Genomic DNA, 21,714 nt, shown 5'->3' on the forward strand with positions numbered 1-21,714 from the left:
GCGATGGTTTTAAAAATAACCGTAATGTGTACTCATCTTAAACTGTGCTAAAACGCCTCCTGGGCACCAGCCAGTGATGCAACACATTGAAATGCGCTCATCAGTCCAAATATCGTAACGTCAAGTGCCAGTCTTGAGGGGAATTCCAACAGTTTATTGGCCGTTTCTGCAGGTGGAGGCAACATGAGCTGGACTGGCACAGAGCAGGGGCCGCCGAATGACCGAGTAACACACTGCTCGGGGCGACGTATTGTTCTAATTAACAGCGGTTCGTAAACGCCCAGCCCGAGTTCATGGTTTGACCCAGCACGTGACCACACCCTTGAGTTTACGAAGCTGTGGAGTGGTGGTCCTTCCAAGACGGTTTCATCATCTGAATGTGTTCCAACGCATTCCTAAGGCGTGAGGCGAAGAAAAGTCCTTGGGATATTCTGTCCGTTTTTCTTGCAACATTGGAAGAACATTGCCAAACAGTGTCTTAAGTTTGGGATGGGCGATTTTATGGAATAGAATGTTGTTGATATGACGTTTTTTTTATGCAACTGAGCCGACGCGAAAACGGCACACGAGGAGACCAGAAGCCATAAGTGAAATGCTTTTACATGAAAATGCAAACCTCTGAACAAATTAGATCTAAGGCAACACGAGTTTTCTGGCAGATCGGCATTTGTAGCAGCGCAATTTCTCCTTGAGAATTGATTTTGAGAATCGGCGATATTTGACCATTAATTTTATAGAAAAAGTAAAATCAAGCCACCCGGGAATTCATGGGGCCTTAGGTTTACAACTCGTCCAATCGGGAAAAAGGGCAGATGTTCTTAAGCCGTCATCTGAGCTGGTGGTTGTTTTAGTGGTGAGAGGTGAAAAGTCCTCATCACTATGAGGCGTCATCCACAAACAAACGAAATTGAATATATACTGATGAAGAAGTGATGAAGTGTTAATGGGATGATTGGGGGGTCTTTCATCTCCCCCAGGTGTCTCTGTCCAGAAAACCACAATTGCAACTTGACTGCCACCGGACCAGAGCCACCAATACACACTAATAGAATCACAAAGAAGAAGCTAACAGGCTAACGGGCAAAGCTAACTGCGGGTTAGCGCCACTTTAAACAGTATTTACAGCCAAGTTTGAGTGAAAAAAAGGGGCAGAATTGAGGTCATTATTTTCCTCTTCTGCCCTGCACTACTGCACGGTGGAACTGTTTTTGACCGTAATTGGATTCGCTCTTCGTCGAATAGCCAAAGGATGCGTACTGTAGGGCCACCATGTGGATTTTTACAAAGGAACATATTGCTTTTGGTAACACTTTACTTCACAATACCCCTGATACACATTGTACCTACCAAATTTAGTGCAATGTAATGTGTACCTGTGGGTCACGTACACAATGGAATGATGTGTATTAGTAGTATGGAGGTACATAATGTAATAAGACATAACTCTAATCTTAAATCCTAACTAACCCTTAGAGTCTTTTGTCTTGTTACCACAAAGAGATGAGTTGATGGGTACTTGGAGCTGCATTTGCACAATGGCAAGAAAATGGAGGACACTATTTTTAGATGTAGACAGGAAGAGGTGATTTGGCGCAGCCTCCTTGCTTTAGATAACTGACCTTATCTCTCTCTAAGCCTCTGTCATAGTGCGCAACTTTAGCCATTAGCAACAAGCAATTAGCCACGGAGGAGGATGTGTTTTGACAGCAAGTTTGTTTGGTCTGTTAGCAACGCAATCAAAGGACGGTAATGAACAAATCAGTCTCTTTTTGGCACAAGATAATTACAAAAAAACTAAGTTCGACTAAGTTTATTGGAGACGTGTTCTTCCCTTGTCAAAACACGTACCAAGAGTAGTATATTCTTCATCCGAGGGTTTTTTCCTCTACTGCGGTAGCGCTCCCACTAAACTGTCAAACCCCATAATCCATCACCGGACTTGTTCTGACCATTTCCGCTCCCAAAGTGCCTTCATCACGGTGCCATCGATTTTGCTAGTGTGCTGTTTGCTGAAAGTGAGAGCTTGTTTTCGGCGTTTGATCACATGTCATTCCCACTACAGCCTGCTGAGGGAGCGCCAGGCCAATCCGAAGCCCTGACCAACCCAAATTCATTTGAAACGTCAAATTTGAAAGTCTCCAAATAAGTTAATTATGTCTCAATTACGCAGGATAAGTCCACTTTCTAATACAGGAATAAAGGCTTTTAGCTCTTTATTTGTAATGATCAAGTTAAGAGCTTATTATTCCTTTGTGTTCCGATATTAATGCCAAATTTAGCCCCAACTTCATAACCTCCAAATCTGCTCCTAATTAGCCAAACACAATGAAAGGAAAGTTTGTTGGAACTGGCTCTCTGCCTCATTGTCGCCAAGTAACCTTGAGAGCAGCTGGCAGTTGACGCTTAACAAAATTGTCTTGGAAAATAAATGAATCATTTCTCTAATCTCCTTTTATTGTCTTGCTAGAAAGCATCTCAAAAGATCAAATGATTAACCATAAAAAGGGAAGATTTTTTATTTAATCCAGGATTAATCTATGATAGAAGTTGCTTGCCCTAATCCAGCGTGATGTTTAAAAAAAAAAAAATGGAATTTGGTAAAAGCCTTATTTCCATATTACATTTGGTTCTCTTTTAAAATATGATAAAACAAAATAACTTTTCCCCCTTTTGTTTGGGCAGGCTATTTCACAAGTTCTTGCTAGCGCATACACAGTAGAATGGATCAGACTATTTGGTCACACTTTATAATAGTTACACATTTCGTTACTTGAGTAAAAGTATTCTGAAAGAATTCAGAGGAAAAAGTAAATCAAGTTTAACGAATTGGAATCATGAGATGATTTCGAGTAAAAAATGTCCAAACTTGTGAAATTGTGATGTTTTGTCATTTAAAGCAATAAGAGCCAATGTATACTATAATACTAGACCATACTATGTATACAGTTGTTTAATTTGTACAAATGCAAATTTCTCTTTTTACCGTGGGGGCCCCCAGTGGTTCGCGTCAATATTTTGCGTGACGTGACCTGAAAAGAAACCACTTTAGGACATTTATTTTCAATTCAATCTTTATTGTGATAGGCATAGGACTGGACAGCAGAAGGGTGGCTGGTAATGCACTTGTAAATGCAGTAAAAGCCATAAAAAAACAATTTGTTTTGTAATGTTTGTTTTTGTACTGAAGTGATAGCTTCTACATTCAAAGGGACTATACAGAGTTTAAACATGTTAAAATTATGTATTTTCCTCCCCCTACATGTTCCAGCCATGTCCTAATGTGTAGAATGAGCTCAGACCTGTTCACCACAACTGCGTCTAAAATCCTGCACTGTCACTCAAAAAGTTTGAAGTCTGAAGTGCCGTCACGCACGAGCTTAATATAGACGCTGCAGTTACGTGTTAGACCTGAGGTGGCAGTAGTAAGTATAAGATGATCAACTTGCATCTCGTCTCTTTAAGGTAGAGTTCCATGACAGCAAACATCTAAATCACATGCCCTTTGTAGAGCATAAATTTCTAGCCCATCCCTGTGCAGATTTATGATTTTTTTTAAACAAAATAACCAGAATGCTCACTCCAGCCACTAGGGGGCAGCTTAAATTAAAAAAAAGGAAATAATACCCTCAGAGGGCACTAATATAATAAGAGATCAGGATATAAACAACACATTACAGCCACGTGGTAAATGGTCAGTCTGCCCCAGAGCGGCTGTGGCTACATTAGTAACTCACTGCCATTGAGTGAGGTGTGAATAAATAATGACTTTATGTAGCACTTTGAGAAACATGTGACACAGGCTGATGAAGCGCAATAAGTGTAAGCCGTTATTTATGAGGCCACAGTCCTTTCGGCCCACGACCCAGATGAGTTTGACACCCCTGATATGAACACTGCAATAATAAACTACAGCAACAATAAGACTCTAAGATTCTAGATTTTTCATCTTATTCAGGAACTCGTGATCTGAACTGAAGGCCTGGCTGTTATCTACGTAGCATGTGACATTTCCGACATACTGCTGTGTGAATAATGATCAGCTGTGGTCCTTCACAGTTCCTCACAGCCAACTCAGAGTGACAAGAAAGCAAGAAAAAACATCACTAAAAATATTTTGTCATCCCGTCTTCCCACTCTGATTCCAGCCTGACGCAAGACACACTTATTTTTTTTAATTCTTTTTTTAGTTTATTCCCATTCCCATTTTCTTCACTCTCTCCCATTGACAGCTCACAGTTGAGATTAGATTCAAAACATGGTTAAGAAAGAGATTTGTTTGGACTTCCAGCTAATTCCCAAGCTCTTCCCTTGGACAGAGCGGATCAGACCGGTGGAGTTTAACGTTACTCATATGTGTCGGCTCGGCGTGTCGAGCACAAGTGCATTTACTGGAGGCAGAGAATCGGAAACACGCGTCGTCGTCTGGCCGTAGTCATTCCTGACCCGAGCGAGATGAATTTCTACATTACCCATAATGCACTGCAGCGGCTTATCAAAGGTGCCCCATAATTGGAAATATGTTCAGCGCATGAATGTCAAGTGAATGTCAGGGAAGGTAATATGGCGCTATAAATGAGATGTGAAATGGAGAGTCGTATTAAAATCTGATGTGAGCGCACTGTCCTAGAGTCGGATAGGCTCACTCGCTTCAGCCAAATGCGTTTTCTGTCCCTGAACCCCCCCCCCCCCACACACACACACACACATATGGCTAATTTCACGCATATTAAAATACATATGTCTCATTTGGAAGCTGTGACCGGTGTTACAATGTGCCTTCTTTAGATAGCGTGATATACTGTGGGCCAGATCTTGTGGTTCATAGCGCAGGCTGTAGAGAAGACGAGTACGCAGACGGGTGGCGCTCCTTGCAATCTTCAGTGTCATACCTGGCGCAAAAAGTGGACAGTACAGGAGCTTATTTGTGTGTGCTCAGGAAACACAAGAGTGAGAAATAGATTCCTACAAGTTCTTGCTGGCAGAGTGGTTAGCCTGTCACTCACCTAGCTCACGGATAAACATTGTAACCTGATTGGGTTAATTGGACAGACATTGTTTAGTGTAAATCTCAACGAAACTGCACAAGCTTAAAATACGTATGAAGAACTACATAATAGGAGCAGTTATGACTTGCCTTTTCTTTGTGTAAGTGAAAAAATTTGCGTCGTTCAACCTTTTTAGCTGGTGCACCAGGGGATTCCAGGTCCACAATAAAACCGCGGCCATGCATAAAAGCCCCCCCACTGCCGGGGATGAATAAAGCTGTCTGCGGGTTTTGGCCATGCTGTTTTATGTGTCAAATGGGCTTCATTTGGCGTATTTCTTGCTCAGAATCACTATTTCGCATGAGTAAATTGTAAATCCAAGGCCATCAGAGCTGCTGTTTCAGTGAGAGGGAGTGGAGCACAGCCGTGCCGCATGTCCGTGAGGTTTGGCCGTTTTTTCTGCTATCAAATGTGCAATGTAAGAAACTTTCATATTTCCCTTTTTTGACCATTTAATCTGGACGTTACAGAGCGTACCGTAGTTTACGCGACTACATGCTTGCTGCTGTGTAATTGACTGCTGGGAGCGTTTTGACTGGACCGCGGCCTCCTGCCCGTCACTCTGCGCGAGGCAAGCAGAGAGCAACGGAGACTGTCATTTTAATCAAGCCGCTTGTACTTTTCATGAGTTATCCCCGACTAATGGGCGAAAGGAATCTGAAAGCACGGCTTATAGGTTTGAAGTATGCTATTAGGTTTTTAAAAAGTCTGACACTAATCGATGTTAGTGCAGGCAAACTTTGGCATACTTCATTCTTCTATGCCGCTTTAACGCTCGTCTCAGTTTTGAAAGGCAGCATGTAATTTAAAACATACAAAGTCGGGAATGAAGGCAGCACTGCAGGTGAATAGATTTTATGAATCGTTTCCTACTTTGAAAGCAGATTACTGGCATAAAAGTGTTCAGTCCTTTGATAATTTCATATAGAAACAGAAATAATGCATATTTCATGTAAAATGGTGAAAACTGTACATAATTTAGAAGACAACATCAAAGTTATGGATAGAAACCAATTTAAATGTGACACCTCATGCTTCATTGAGGCTTTAATATATTCTTTCTTGAACCTCATTATTGATGTTGCGCTTTTGAAAAATGTAAATGTCTATAAAAAGAAAAGACAAAGAAAAGAGTGACTCTAAGTGAGAGTAAGGGTTACCAATCATGGAGCTCCCTCTGCAGGCAGCAGTGGGAATGACGGTAAGACCGTGAAAGCAAGCTTCCACTTTCCGCTAACGGCATGCTGGAATATTAATGATAGCGTGGTGAACACTCTCTTTGACTGCAGGTCCTGTTATGATGAATGGGCTTGTTTTAAAGCAGTTCTAAGTAACTTGTTTACCTTAATAAATCCTTCGTAGTCCCTCTGGGGATAAAACAAGTGTTAATGGGATGATTGGGGGGTCTTTCATCTTCCCCGGTGTCTCTGGCCAGAAAACCACAAATGCAACTTCGCTGCCTACGGGTCGGAGTCACCAATACACACTAATGGAATCACAAAGAAGCACAAAGAAACGGGCAAAGCTAACTGCGGGCTAGCGCCACTTTAACAGTATTTACAGCCAAGTTTGAGTGAAAAAAATGAGTTGTGTAATTGGATGTACAATATCCCTCTCTCCCTTTGTCTTTTCTGTCAGCGTAGTATTTACTCTCATGGACAATTAATGAGTAAATAAAGATAAAATATTGCTGTATTTGCTTGTGATCTGCTGAATTGCCCATAGCATTTCAAAAGAACATTAGCAGAAGATACACCGCATCCCATGAAAAGAGTGAACATTTCTAATTGTGAATGCTAGTTGACACCCCCAACCCTCGCTCCCATTGCTTTGATACGGTCAGACATATTGACACATCTGTCCACACTTCTCCCACTTGAGTCTATGTCTTCCCACACTCGTCCCACACCTCCACACCCCAAAGGTCCGGACCTAAACTGGGTCACACTGGGTCTTATGTTTAATACATCCCGCGCCTGTACCCTTTCCGCCCTGTCGCGTGATGACGAGAGCAGCTAAATGTTTCATGGAGGTCCCAGGCGGCCGCGATTTAAGAGCGCTGGTTCTTGAATGATAGGAGGCTAAGTCCTTGGTCGTCACCCGGGCGACTCTGCGACGCTCTCTGTCCGCGGCTGATAAGTGGCTTTAACGTGATCTCCTCTCCCCCTTTTCCCTTCTTAATTCAGTCCCGCTGTGATTTCGGCGACCGATGAGTTTCGTCATGATTTCCAGCATCTAATATTCTTCAGTCAAATGACGCAAAAACTGGAAAAAAGAGATGTTGTGTCTACATTTCTAGATATTTCTTTAGCATATTGAAATGAAAGCTGTTTTGTCCTTATTCCGTGTATTGAAAATGCTGTGGTTTGTGAAAAAAGCCTGTGCATGTAATTATAAAGCATTATTATTCATTGTGAGCTTGCAGGCTAGTTTTTGTTAGCATTACTGTCACTGTGAAATTCGTGAAACAGGCTTTTAAACGCGTTCCTGTGTGCGATGTTAAAATGCCTTAGGATTGTTGGTAATCAGCTTGGACCACAACTTTCACTTACATTTCTCTCACTCTTTGACTGCTGCAAACAAAAGAAACCCATTATGGAGCCTTTGATTGAAAGTATCGGATAAATGTTTACTTTGAGATGTCCTTTATGAAGAAAGGTAGTTCACAAGGATGTTCAAACTATTTAAAGAGTTAATTGTGCTGTATTTTGATGAAGTTGCTGAAACCAAATCCAAACCGTGTCTAAAGCTGGGTGGACACTGCACGATTTGGGCCGTCTGCAACGAACGATCAATCATCTGAGGTCGTAGCTCAAAATCACAGGTCGTAGGTCGTACAGTGAAACAAGGACAAAGGACAACTAATACATCGTACGGCCATCTGATATTTTGACATTCTAGTCGCAGAGTGATCTTGCTGCAACAAGGATCTCTGTCAAGTGTCTCGTCGACCGCTGGAGTTATAAGCAACAGAGGCCGGGCATGAGCGGGACTCGTTTTCTTTCCTAGCTGCAGCTGGGAAATGAATCTAATTTTAATCTGATCGTGATTTTAATAAAGGTAGATCACGATAATCGCATGGTGCGTTTTAATCGAGGAGAATTGGCCAGTCCTGTCGCAGTCTGGAAACAAATATGGAAGGCGCAATGCTGCAGCGCCTGTCAGGTCAATCCCAGGGAAACACTTGGCTCAAATAAACAGGAAGCACAGGATGGCACATGCGGCAACAAGAAGAGGACCTGATGACACGAGGCGCCTCAGAGGACCACAACGCGTACGGGGATGAAGAGTTTAAACATTCGAAGATGGAAAGCTATCATTGCTATTTGGACCATGTGGTCTGTGGATTAGCTGGAATTCTAACAGTGAATTGAAAGTTTGATCGTCTTTTTTACTAAAAACTCGGTTTACTCGTTTCTTTATGTACATAATAAGTGGTTAGCGATTCACCCCTTGACGTCGTGGCCTTTTGAGGCTCCGTGGTCAAACAAACATGTGCTCATTGTCTGTTTCTGACAATCTTCAAAAATCCAATTTTTTGCATCTCCTTTGCTCTGTGTGTTGCTTGTCCAGGTGAAGGGGTGACATGGGAATGTTGTACTGTGACACAAGAAGGGTGGAGTTTGTTTATGCAGCGTCTGTTAACATGCTCGTCCAGGAAATACCACATTTATTGTTTTTTTCTATTAAACAAAAAAATTTAATCGAAAGTCGAGATCGATCAATATGCGGAAAATAATCGTGATTATTTTCTTTCCATAATCGCCCAGCATTAGTCTTAGTCATGGTTCTCTCTTTGAACCATCGCACAGTGGAGACGAGTGAAGGCTCATGGGCTTTGTCCGAATGTCCTCACTATTCCCTATACTACTGGCACTACTGGTCACGCCATTTTGAAGAGGTGTCCGAATGTCCAGAGAGAAATAAAGTTAAAAAAAATATAGACCACAATGCATTGCGAGAGTCGTAGGAGAACGGCCGACAGAAGCAGGTCTTTGAACTAGACGCAACACGACTTCATGAAATCAGCTGTTTCAATCGAATGTTGCGTATTTCACATGAATAAACTACTTAAACTGTCTTGGAGGGTGGCTTTACAGAGCGATTCCCACTGATCCGCTCTCGGGTCACTTGGCCCTTTAGGTTGACCCTAACCGGAGCCAGTCTGAAAACGCTCTGAATGAGATGAGCTGCTGGTGTTTTCAGAAGCTTTTTTATTGTGATGTTTCTGATCAGAACGAATTCACTGCAGCTTTAGGTTCAACAGTTGTTCAAGAGCGGCTACGGTGAAAATTCATGCATTTTAACTAAGTATTTTATCATGTTAAGTTAGTGGAAAGTACAGATATACGCTCTAAAGTATATTACTTTGTTACTTACTGCTGGCAACGAACCATTGTACTAAGAAATGGTCTGGATTAAATTCATTGTCGCCCAGCCCCAGACAAAATAAATTCTTTCTTCAAGGAACAACTGTTTCGGTTGGCTACTTTCTCGTCTAAAACGTGCGTCCTTCCTCTTGTCTCGTTCCAGGTGATGGCTCTGTTACGTACGACTTGGGCCCTCCTGTGCGTAGCGGTGGTGGTGGCGGTCGGTTACGGTCCGGCGGTGGTGGGAGCAGAGGAGCAAAGTCGGGACGGGTCCATCGTGAAGAAGGAGTCACACCCCGTCCTGCTCCGGCACAAAAGAGACTGGATTTGGAACTCCCTGTACGTGGAGGAGGAGAAACCCGCGCCTGTCCCGTATAAGATAGGACAAGTGAGTACAGGGCCTTTGTACTTTTTTTTTGGTCCGAGGGAAAAAGTTCTGTTTGAATGTGTAAAATAAATCTTGTTTTTATGACTTTGTTTTATAACTTTTTGCTTTCAGACAATTGCCTAGAGAGGAGTAGATGGCACTGAGCAGATGCTGCATGAGCACAGCATTTCATCTCTGCCCAAAATATTCAATTTAATGTAGATTTATATTTCCTTAGGCTTCAGACATTGGGAATTTCGGCAGTTTGATCATTTGGTAATAATATGTTATTTTAATTCATAAAACATCCTGTCACAGCCAATTAATCTTTCTCAGACGTGGGTAATACCAAAGTCTCAGCCGAAACTCCCAATGGCTGAAGCCTTGGGCAAATAAAACCTAGCCACGTTTAATATTGGGACATAAACTCTGGATTCTGTTCAAGTAAAAACGTAATAAATCATATTCTTTTAAAGCAGAACTAAGTCACTTTTATTTTTTTTGTTATAATAAATCCTTTTCGTAGTCATTCTGAGTGTAATAGAGTGGGATTAGCAGCAATAATAAACTAATGGAGATTCTGAAAGATAAAATACTGGAGTTATTGTTCACATCAAAACAAACACACTTCACAGTGAGTTAGATAGATATGACTCAGCAGAGTTTCTTCACTTTAAATACTGTTTTTAGCTCATGTCAGTCTATGGAAAATGTTTGCCAACAATTGGCGAATCTCAATGGTAACAGTGGATTTTCCCGAACTCGAGAAACTACAAAAAAAGTCCTTAATACCACAATCAATATTTCTGAAACTCAACAGAGAGTTACTGAACATACTTATTTATCAGGCCCAATCGGCAAAAAATGCTGTACCTACTGCTATAAAAGTAATATTTACCAAAATCGGTACATCCGGGTTAGCCGAAAAAAACAACCGGCACAGCAGCTACACCAACCCCGGAAGTTGTGACTTTAGTAAATATTACGTTTTTAGCAGTAGGTGCGGCTAGAATTGAATAGATACAATGAAATACGGCAAGAGCTGGTGAAGACTTTGACTGGGGCTCCTCCTCCTGGCAGCTGTGGGTATAACTTATGATAAAGTGGATTTTCAGTTTCGATTTATGCCGTGGTTTCAGCGCGGCCTGACAAACACAGCTCAGAACCGATAAAATGTTGGAAGCACACAACAGAGAAACAGGTAAATTAAACAGGACTAACCGAGGATTACTCCAAACTGTGTGAAATGAATGAAGCGAAATACAACTGCAGGTCTGTGTTTTGTAACGACATTACAACACGGTGTGAAGTTTAAAAATAAAGATTTTCCATGATATGTCTCCATCATGCATAGGCACTGGGGCAACCTGCCAAACATTCAGCAAACCCTTTTGAACAAAATCAGAAAGGCCCTCATGTTTTCGTCTGAGAAACTCGTCGTTGATGCAACCAAGTTCTTCTTTCGAGCACGGGTCATTTGAATGCAGCAGTGCCTCCATCTTGTGCATGTAAACAGAATGTAAATTGTCTAAGGCTCCTCCGGTCCCCCACTGATCGTCTCTAGTTAAACGTTATCACTGTCGCTTCCATTCACTTTGATGGTGCACACCCCGGGGTTTAGCTTGTGCAAATCAGCTCTTTGATGAATATCTCAACAATTTAGCCCCAGAACCGCTCCCCCCCTCAAGTTTATGTGCGTTCTGAAAGCGCAAATATTATGCAGAATTGACTTTTATCCGTGTTATGTCACATCCTCGTCAAAAAGCAAACCTGGAGTGGGGTTTTGTTTCATGAATTCTGCATAGCCACTCAGTTTCCTTCTTCCAGAGACTTTGAAAACTTGACATATTGGGTTGTGATTTCATGTATTATACCTTGAAAGAACTTGAACATAACTTGAATGAATAACTGTGTATGGAGAGGAGACTCAACGTTAAAAACATTATGCGGGCCTACATTTTTTTTTACTCAACTACATGATAACAAATCCACATTACCTTGATAAAAACTGTAACATACTACTCATGGCATGTTTTTAATGAGGAAACAATGTTATAAATTGGGTAAAAGCTAAAAAAAGTCATCATTTTGTCATCAGTTAGGCGTATGTTTCCCCGCACAAAGCATTAAGTCGCACATTTAAATGGTCATTTCCTTGTGTTGCAGCTAAAGTCCACCCTGCGCGTGGAGGTGAAGAAGTTCACCATCGATGGCGAAGGGGCCAACACCATCTTCACGGTGGACAACAAAGGGGACCTCTTCGTGACCAGGTCGTTGGACCGCGAGGAGAAGAGCGCTTACCATCTGAGCGCCAAAATGTACGACGGGAACAACCAGATGGTGGAGGACTCGGGGAAGTTCGAGGTCATCGTGAACGACATCAACGACAACATGCCGGTGTTCCCCAAAGGTCTCAACGGCTCCGTCATGGAGAGGGCCACCGTCGGTGAGTGGGGGACTGTAGCTCCAAGTAGTGATGGGATTAATGGTCCTCACCTCTCCATCTCTCGCTAAGCTTAATCCTTTCATAGCGGAGTAAAAACACTTGAAAGCTGTAGTGAAGCTATGGCTTTATTGAAACAGCTGCACAGCGAAGGGGAGCAAGAGGAGAGGGGTGGGTGGAAGGCGCTTACAGTGATTCTACGTGAAGAGTTTCTAATGGGCTGTGGGGGCTCTACTACTGCGGGTGATGGGAGTGAGGCGGTTGGTGCTGGCTGAGCGGATGTGGCGGGTAGGTTGGTGTTGTTGCAGGAGCTTGGTGAGGTAGGGCGGGGCCAGGTTATGATTTGTAGGTGAGGAAGAGGCGCATGTATTGAATACGATATTGAACGGGGAGCCAGTGGAGCTGCTGGAGGAAAGGGGTGATGTGTTCTCTGGACCGGGTGTGGGTGAGGAGGCGGGCAGCAGAGTTCTGGATGTATTGCAGTTTTTGGAGATGAGTGGTGGGAAGTCCGTAGAGAAGGCTATTGCAGTAGTCGAGTCTGAAAGTGATGAATGCGTGGATGAGGATTTCAGCTGTAGACTGGGTAAGGGAGGGGCTGAGGCGGGCAATGTTGCGGAGGTGGAAGAAGGATGTTTTAGTGATGTGGTTAATGTGTGTTTGCTATGAGAGGGTGGAGTCCATTATGATGCCGAGGTTGCGTACAAAGGGGGAGGGGGTGACATTGTGACCGTCGATGAGGAGGGTAAAGTTCTGGACAGAGAAGAGAAGAGATTTGGGGCCAGTGATAAGGAGTTCTGTTTTATTGTTGTTGTTGAGTTTGAGAAAGTTATTGTCCAGGTTTTGATAGCGGAGATGCACTCAGTGATGGTGGAGAGGATAACCGGATGGATTTGGTGGAGATGTAGAGTTGGGTATCGTCGGCGTAGCAGTGAAAGTGGAGTCCATGGTGGCGGATGATCTGACCGAGGGGAAGCATGAAGATGGTAAAGAGGAGGGGGCCGAGCACGGAACCTTGGGGGACACCATGGGTGACTGGAGAAGTGTGGGAGTTGCAGTTGTTGACAGTATACAAATCTAAATTTTAGCATCTCCTCAATGCAGATGGGTGCATGTCATTGCCTTATTAAGATGTCAGCAGTTTTATCATAGAGCCAGGGGTAAGGAGGAGACGAGAATTGGAATCCCTGCGGCAAATTCCCGAATTGTGTCCCAGTTTTTAAGTTGGAAAATCTGGTCACCCTATCTTAAATAGACTTTTAAAAGTCATGTTTAAACTTGGGGTGACCGTATTTAAACCATAAAAAACACCTGAATTAAATGTATAGCAGTTGAATGGAATTATCTCAAACAAACATGGTTGGAAACGCTAACCCGAACCTTAAAGATTTCACATTTATTTAAATTTATTCCAATTGTTTTTGAAAAGACTGCTGTTTAAAAGTGCAACAATTGGAGCTGCTTTTACCATATATCTTTCTTCAATAAGTATATAGATCATACATATGCTCACTTTAGGATTGTGTTTTCTCTATTACATGACCAGCCAGTGCAAAGCTGCTATTTTTCTGCCTTTACTACAAAAAAATAAAATGAGGACACCAAGCGTGTTGACAGATTTCTAGCGTCACCAACTTGGACAAGCCAAATAGCCCGCTTCCACCGTGGATTTATTTGTTTGCGACTTTTCTATTTTTATTGAACCTCTGGGGCCGCCGTATTGCCACAGCTCTCTGAAAATCCGGTCTCCAATTTCCCCTGTAGAACTGTAAACCTCTGGAGGAATCGAGTGCTTTTCCAGCTTGGGGACCAGGCTCTAAATTTAGTTCTGAGATTTTTCTTCTTTTTTCCCCCCCCTTTACTCCCCCACAACATCCCCTCGGTGTAGGCTCGGGGGATCGGGGAGAACGTGATGCCTTTAGGGGAATTTGGCAGAAATGGTACTTTTGACACTGTAAAGAGAATCCCTACAATCCCACATCATTATCTTCCCCAAGACGAGCCAAACAAGTATATTTAGAGTGTAAGCCCGCACCCAACAGTGACTAACGCTGCTGACAGGAATAAAATACAAGCGGACGCAAGAAAGAGAAGGGAAAGGAGTGACTTGACCCAGTTGAAATGTTTAGTTTTTAGTGTTTAAAATCACTACGGTTTAGGGGGAAGCTAATCTTGGCTTCAGGCTGGTCATTCATAATTGTGAGGTGGATGCAAGACAAGAACCCCCTCGTACTATATTTTACCTTGAATCGAGGCTTGATCGCTCTTACACTGCCAACATATTTGTGTCAAGATATAGTTAAAGACCCATAACTGATTATTTTCTACCAAGGGAATGAAAATGTCCTTGAGGATATTGTAAAAGTTGGCCATGTGAGAAACAATGTATGAGGGAGATGCATTTGGAACAAGTGTCTTTGCGCTTTCAACGCCAACATTGTTTTATCATTATACACAAAGGAACAGGCCACGGTTTTCCCTACTGAGATATGTTCTTACCTGAGCTTAGTTTAGAGAGGCTAAATGCTATCAACATCTTTTTGTCTGAGGGTACTCAGTTCTTACATACTGTGATATGTTCTTAATAATAACAATAATAATAATAATACATCAGACTTACAGCGCTTTTTTGGACACTCAAAGACACTTGACGATAGAAGATAAAGCCAGTTTGAAGAAGTGAGTTTTGAGTACTGATTTGCTGGGAGAGGCTAAATGCTAACAACAGCGTTGGTCTTTTTGCGTGACTGAGCGCACGCACAAAGACCAGACAGTTACGCATCAACTCGTCTAAGCTTAGGCAAGAACATTTCTCAGTATGGAAAAACGGTGGCCTGCTCCTTTTGAAATTTGAAACTGAATTTGAACCAAATTTTGTAAAACTTTCTGTACAGGTTTGAAATATGCAAAAATGTTCAGCCAAAAAAAAAAATAAGGCAAAAATCACTAAATTGTTCAGCAAAAATAAAATAAAAAGTTTTGCAAATTCTACAGAAAAGTTCTACAAAATTGTTTTGAAAGGAAAAATTATAATAATAATAATAAAAAGTAAATGCACACACAACACATTTTTATTACACATAATAAAAAATAAGTTTTTTTTTAATACAACAAAATTGTGTGATTGTGCGCACTTTATGCAATTCAGTTTTTTACATTACCTAAATATGGCATCAAAGTCATTAACAAAACAAACATAATATGGTGTAATGAGGGGAAAAAATACTTCCATGTAAATATGTAAGGGAGTTAGCAGAACATATTGTTTTCAGCCGATAGCATGAAAATGCCGCAAGAAATATCGCACAAGCTCGATGCAAATCCCCAAAGAATCAATATGCCGTACGTGTTCAGTTAGCGGAAACAAATGCAGAAGTGATAATGAAACACGACATTACACTGAGAATTGGCAGGCGTATATTAAGGCCTGTTCACATTACCATCTGCAGTCTGAATATAAATCTGTCATTGGAATTAATTAGAAATTTAACAGCTGCATAAGTTCGCCATGCGCTGCTAATCCCATAGGCCAATGTACAGACTGAGAGTTTGCAGATTTGTTCATGTGCAGCACGACGGGCTACGGCTGTACGATCGGCGGCCTTTGCATTAATGTACTTATTCAATAAAAAAATCACTTATTCACAACTCGCCTGAAGCCTCTGATTCTGTTATCAGTCCTCCAGATCATAAGTTTAAACCAGTATTCTAGAAAGTCTCCTCTAGAAAGTTTGCTAGCTTTTAGCCTAGCTAGATGCTGCAGCTCTGCCTCTCACTCGGGATTGTAAAAAAAAAATAGAGCTCACATGCCACGGTTTGGATGTGAAAAAAAGAATCCCATTCACTTTTCAGTAGAGATTTTTCGAAAATAAATCAATAAATACCCTCTTAACCAAGTGCATTTTTTCCAGTTCAGCTTTACCCAAATCCATAAGGTTACAGACAATAGGCCTGTGTAACGCCTCATTTGAAAGCTAAGACCTACAAAATTCATCTACACTGCGTTCCAAATTATTATGCAAATTGGATTTTTGTGTCAAAAAGGTAAAAAAAAATGCAATAATAATGAAACTCATGGATGGTATCGTGTCTTGGGGCTCTATGAATCACTGACATAAATCTCAGAGACCTGGGATGATTAGTTGTCAGGTTAAGCCCAGTTAAGGGAAAAACTACTGAAAAAGGGTGTTCCACTTTATTATGCAGATCATCATTTTCAAGCAATATGGTAAAGAAAAAGTGACTTTCTGCTGATGAAAAGTGTGAAATAGTTGAATGCCTTGGTCTAGGTATGAAAACCTTCGATATTTCATGAAAGATTAAGCTTAATCATCATACAGATAAGAGATCTGTGGATGATTCAGAGCACACTCCGTTTTGTGCCGATAAAGGCACAATATGGACGGTTTCTGCCAGACAAACACATCAGATTATGAGAACAGATGCTACAAAGCAGCATACAGGTATTTGAAGCTGCTGGTGCCTCTGGAGTCCCCCAAACATCAAGGTGTAGGACCCTCCAGAGGCTGCAGTTGTGCAAAAACCTTCTATCCGGGCCTCCCCTAAATGGTTAATTGAAGCTGATGAACAGAAACGGCTGCAGTGGCTCAGAAATACATGAGGACTCATTTTCAAACAGTCTTGTTCACTGATGAGTGCCGTGTAGCCCTGGATGGTTAACTCAATGGAGTAGTGAATGGTTGGTGAATGACCACAATGTCCCAACAAGGCTGTGACGTCAGTAAAGAGGTGGCAGAGTCATGTTTTGGGCCAGAATCATGGTGAGAGAGCTGGTCGGCCCCTTTAGGCCCTTTTAGGATCCCTGAAGGTGTGAAAATGACCTTTGAAAAATATGTGGAGTTTCTGACTGACCACTGTCTTCTATGCTACAAAAAGAAGAGCTGTGCTTTCCCGAACAAAATCCTCTTCATGCATGACAACGGACCATGTCCTAATGCAAAGAATACCTCTGCATCACAGGCTGCTATGGGCATAAAAGGAGAGAAACTCATGATGTGGACCCCCTCCTCCCCTGACCTCAACCCTATTGAGAACCTTTGGAGCCTCAACAAAAAAAACTTCTATGAGGGTGGGAGGCAGTTTTCATTCAAACGGCAGCTCTGGGAGGCTATTCTAACATCCTGCAAAGAAATCCAAGCAGAAACTGTCCAAAAACTTACAATTTTAATGGATTTAAGAATTTTGAAGCTGCTATCACACAAGGGCTCCTATGTTAAAATATAACTTGACCTGTTAATATTTTTTTGATTGAAATAGCTTTTCATTTCAGTAAGTATGACCTCCTAATGCTACAAATACAACAAATGACCATTTTCAGTTAATTACAAGCTTTACAATGTATTGAAACGATGAGTTGCATAATAACTTGGAACAGTGGATTTTGAGGTTTTTACTATATTTATTTTTGAAAAAAATACTGTTATCACTAGGAAATTTTTTCCACCACATTTAAATGATCCTCTACCAGTTAAAGACTTAAAAATTATGCTGACTCTCATTTGAGTTGACAATTTAGAAAATCTTAAAAAAATGTCATTTGCATAATAATTTGGAACGCAGTGTAAATGGATCTTTTTCCACAATTTTTTCCATTGCTTTTTTGATGCATTTTTGTCACACATTTTTGCTAGAATTTCTATTTTTTGTCACGTTTTTGTCGCTCTTTTGTTGCGTTTTTGTCACAATTTGGTCACTTTTTCATCACGTTTTTGTCGCTCTTTTGTGGAATTTTTATCCTTGTTTTGATTACATTACTGTTGCTATTTTGACACTTTTTTGAGGAAGTTTTTAGATTTGGGTAAAGAGGTTACTAAGAGTTACTAAGAGTTTAAAAGCACGCCGGCAAATCAGCTATTTTTTTATTTATATCCAGACCAAAGACACGTGACCGGGAGTGGGTGGGACTGTTGAGCTGCCGGAGATCGGGAGGTGTCACGGGGACAAACCGTCCTTGGGTTTCTTGAGTCAGTGGATTTGACTGCACATCTGCACAGCTCCACCTACTGTTCTGGAGGGCGCATGCAATGGCTTTTAAAATTAACAAAACACATGGCCAAAATTTACCTTTTACTTTTGCGTCTTTATAGAAATGCAGTGGAGTATTATATTTATCTTTCAAGTGTCGTGAAGTAAAGTTTATGTACAGCGCTTAAAGGAGCATTTTATGTAAAATTTAGGATTCATTGTTTTTCGGACTTCTGGTGGGTTTTCTGGATGGAATGTATGTGTAACCATGGATGGCTCCATAGATACAGACAGCATTGCGTCACAGAAGGGGCCGTGGCTTCACCGAGGGGGAATATCTTATGGGAAACACAATTTCGCACTCTTTTTAGCCATTTTCTGGTGGAATATCTGGTGGAACTTATTTACCACACATAAATAAAGTTCAGTGTAAATCGGGCCCATATGGATATTTCCTCACAGCAGATTGTTCAGTAGAAGTGAAAAAACGGCAGTCGTAGCTAGCATTAGCTAACCATTAGCATTAGCACGATGCTAACATGAAGCACCATGCTAGCATTCTCCGCTATTTATGTATTTATTGGGCTGTTGAACCACTTTGCTCCTCTCCATGTCTTTGTATCTTTATTAGCAGAAAACTATATTCATAATTCTGCATTTGTTGAAGTCGTTTTTGAATAATTAGAGAAAGTTAAGATTTTTCTCCAAATTGTTTTACCCCTTAACTGGGCTATTCCAGAGATGCCGTCTGTATCTATCAGCAGTTGAAATCTACCAGAAACTCGAAAAATGATTGCTCTTGGAGTGCTTTAGAGGAGTGTTATTTTGTCTTTAATGCCCCTTGAAGTAAATGTACTTTGCAACTGACCATCCCTGATATTTCACACTCTTTGCGACCTTCTTTTTGCATAAATCCCTTCAACAAGCCCACTACTAAGCTTTCCACGACTACCTTTTGACAAGTCTTATTTATGTCTTAAAGGGACCAAGATTGTGGAGGTCAAGGCCACAGACGCCGATGACCCCACCACAGCCAACGGGGAGCTTCGGTACTCCCTGATCCGCGGTGGAGACGGAAAGTTCCAGATTGACGAAATCACAGGTAGAGAGATACAGCATTAACCGCTCAACACTGACTGAAAGGAAGGCGCATCCAGATTATACCGTTTTTTTTTTCCAGGCATGTTGAGCTGCAGCAGAGGAGACCTTGATCGGGAGAGCGTCGGGCAGTATGTGCTGGTGGTCCGGGCGCAGGACATGAGGGGCAAGCCTTCAGGAAGCACCGCCACCACCTCGGTGACCATCAGCATCACTGACATCAACGACAACATCGCCTCTTTCACCACAAGTAAGCTCATGTTCAGCGGCATGATGACTGAGTGGTTGGCAACAAGGTCTTTGGTTCAGTTCCAAGACCACGAGAGCCTTTTTTTTTTCTGGAGTTTGCAGGTTCTAGCGCGTCTGGTTGGGTTTCCTCCAGGTGCTATAGCCTACTGTATAATAATCCTTATGCAATAACCCATTTGATATTTTAGTGACCCATCGGTTTGTAGAGTTTCTGGAAGGTTTTCACTTCTAGAAAAAACCTACCAGAAACCCAGAAAGAAGCCATGTATCACGTTTTCTTTTTTCCCTAGTCTTAGCTTATGGTTAGCTTAGGCCATTTCTTCTTTTTATGTCTGTTTCCTCCAATCAAAATGCACAATAGACTCAATCCTCCAGCTTGGTACTCCTAACCAAATCGCCCATAGGACAATAAAGTACACCTTTAGATTGGTTTCACAATAGCTTTATGAGGTATTTTAGTGTCATTGTGTTGCCATGTGTGTGAAATGTGCAGTATAAATAAAACTTGCCTTGCCATGCTGTCAAAAGGCTTTCAGCCAGTTTAACAGAATGAATGGTTGTCAGTCAGGCCCCGATACGATTTTCTAAGTGGACTTTGTAAGCTCTGGCCGCGACTGGCTGGGTTTCCTCTGGTCACTTGTGCTGCATGCTACGTGGTCTAAAGCCATCCATCTATTTTCTTACATTTTCCTGCTTCCGGGTCGTGGGGGCAGCTGTTGGAGCTGCCCAAATCACATTGCATCAGCCCCCTATGGCTCCTCCTGCAGGTGGTGGATCCACAGAAGGACGGCCTCATGATTTTAACCGGGCCTTTTGGTCTCTCATAAGGGGCTTCTGGTCTAAATCCATAATGTCCTATTTACAGATCATTTTGAGGTGAAAGTCCCTGAGAACCACAAGCTGAATGAGAAGATCACCACTCTGCAGCTGGAGGACAGAGACCAGGTCCAGAACAAAGTGCCCAGGATCTCCATCTCTGGAGACTACTCCCGAATGTTCAACGTGGAGACCAACTCCAACAAGGACGGCAACCTCATGCTCAGACAGGTACACCACTGTCACTGCATCCACACTTATTGATCATGTCATTCATTCATTTTATTTATTGTTTATGGATATGCTTGTTTCATAGTGATATTGAACAAAATGTGTCAATTAAATATTGTTTCTTCCAAGTTTTGCAAATGAAAAGGCCGTCAAAAGGATCCAAGAACAGTTACATGAATAGTTTAAGAGCACATGACAGGTTACTACTAGGGCTGGGTACAGTTAGAATCCTTTCAATATCAGTACTTTAAAGCAGTACTAAGCAAGTCATGCCCCGAGAGGTCATAACTACTACTGCAGGTGTCGTAGCATGTTAAAATTTTTTACTCATTAATTGTCGTGAGAGTAAATACTACGCTGACAGAAGAGACAAATGGAGAGAGCGATATTGTACATCCAATTACACAATGGAAATCATTTTTTTCACCCAAACTTGGCTGTAAATACTGTTTAAAGTGGCGCTAGCCCGCAGTTACCTTTGCCCGTTAGCCTGTTAGCTTAGCTGTAGTCAGCAGAGTTGCACTTGTGGTTTTCTGGCCAGAGACACCAGGGGGAGATAAAATACCCCCCAATCTTCCCATTAACACTTGTGTTACCCCAGAGGAACTACGGAAAGGATTTATTAAACACTAAACAAGTACTTAGTACTGCTTTAACGATTGATACACATACCTGAATGATACTTTTTCTGATATCGATACTAAAATAGTGTATAGAACAATAATGTTTGGAAGATCCGCAAATTTTCAATATTGGTTTGTTTCAATGTCAAAAAATGTGTAAAAAATAGGGGGGGAAAAATAATAAAAATTGGGCAAAAATGGGGTTTGTAATCATTTATTTGAGTTGAAACAACCAAGTCTGGGTTTCAGGACCTGCTTTCGACAGTTTCATTTTTTTGGTAACGGTAGTACCTAAACTTTTTCCAATACCATACTGGTATCATTTAACGGTACCCAGCCCTAGTTCATTGATCCTTGAGCATGGATTTGTTATATTGTACTAATAAGCCATGAGCGTGTGGAACTGTGCCTGTTCCTATGTAACTAAGGTTCTGGACAGAAAAATTGACAAGTTTTAAATCCGATTTTTGTTTTTCTCCAAAAACATTTC

The 21,714-nt window shown here is 41.6% G+C and overlaps 1 protein-coding gene across 1 annotated transcript in view; it reads left to right on the top strand.

Annotated features, from left to right (window-relative positions):
- Positions 1–21,714, top strand: part of cdh5 (cadherin 5) — a gene marked incomplete at its 5' end in the record, with an annotated part of 106,027 nt that overhangs the window by 9,314 nt on the left and 74,999 nt on the right. The window contains 5 exons of the mRNA XM_079559328.1: positions 9,579–9,803; positions 11,949–12,228; positions 19,190–19,309; positions 19,388–19,555; positions 20,420–20,601. Coding sequence (XP_079415454.1) covers positions 9,579–9,803; positions 11,949–12,228; positions 19,190–19,309; positions 19,388–19,555; positions 20,420–20,601 — 975 coding nt within the window. The remainder of the gene's footprint in view (positions 1–9,578; positions 9,804–11,948; positions 12,229–19,189; positions 19,310–19,387; positions 19,556–20,419; positions 20,602–21,714) is intronic.

This window comes from Gobius niger (genome assembly GCF_951799975.1).
Source record: "Gobius niger genome assembly, chromosome: 7".
Lineage (NCBI taxonomy): Eukaryota > Metazoa > Chordata > Actinopteri > Gobiiformes > Gobiidae > Gobius > Gobius niger.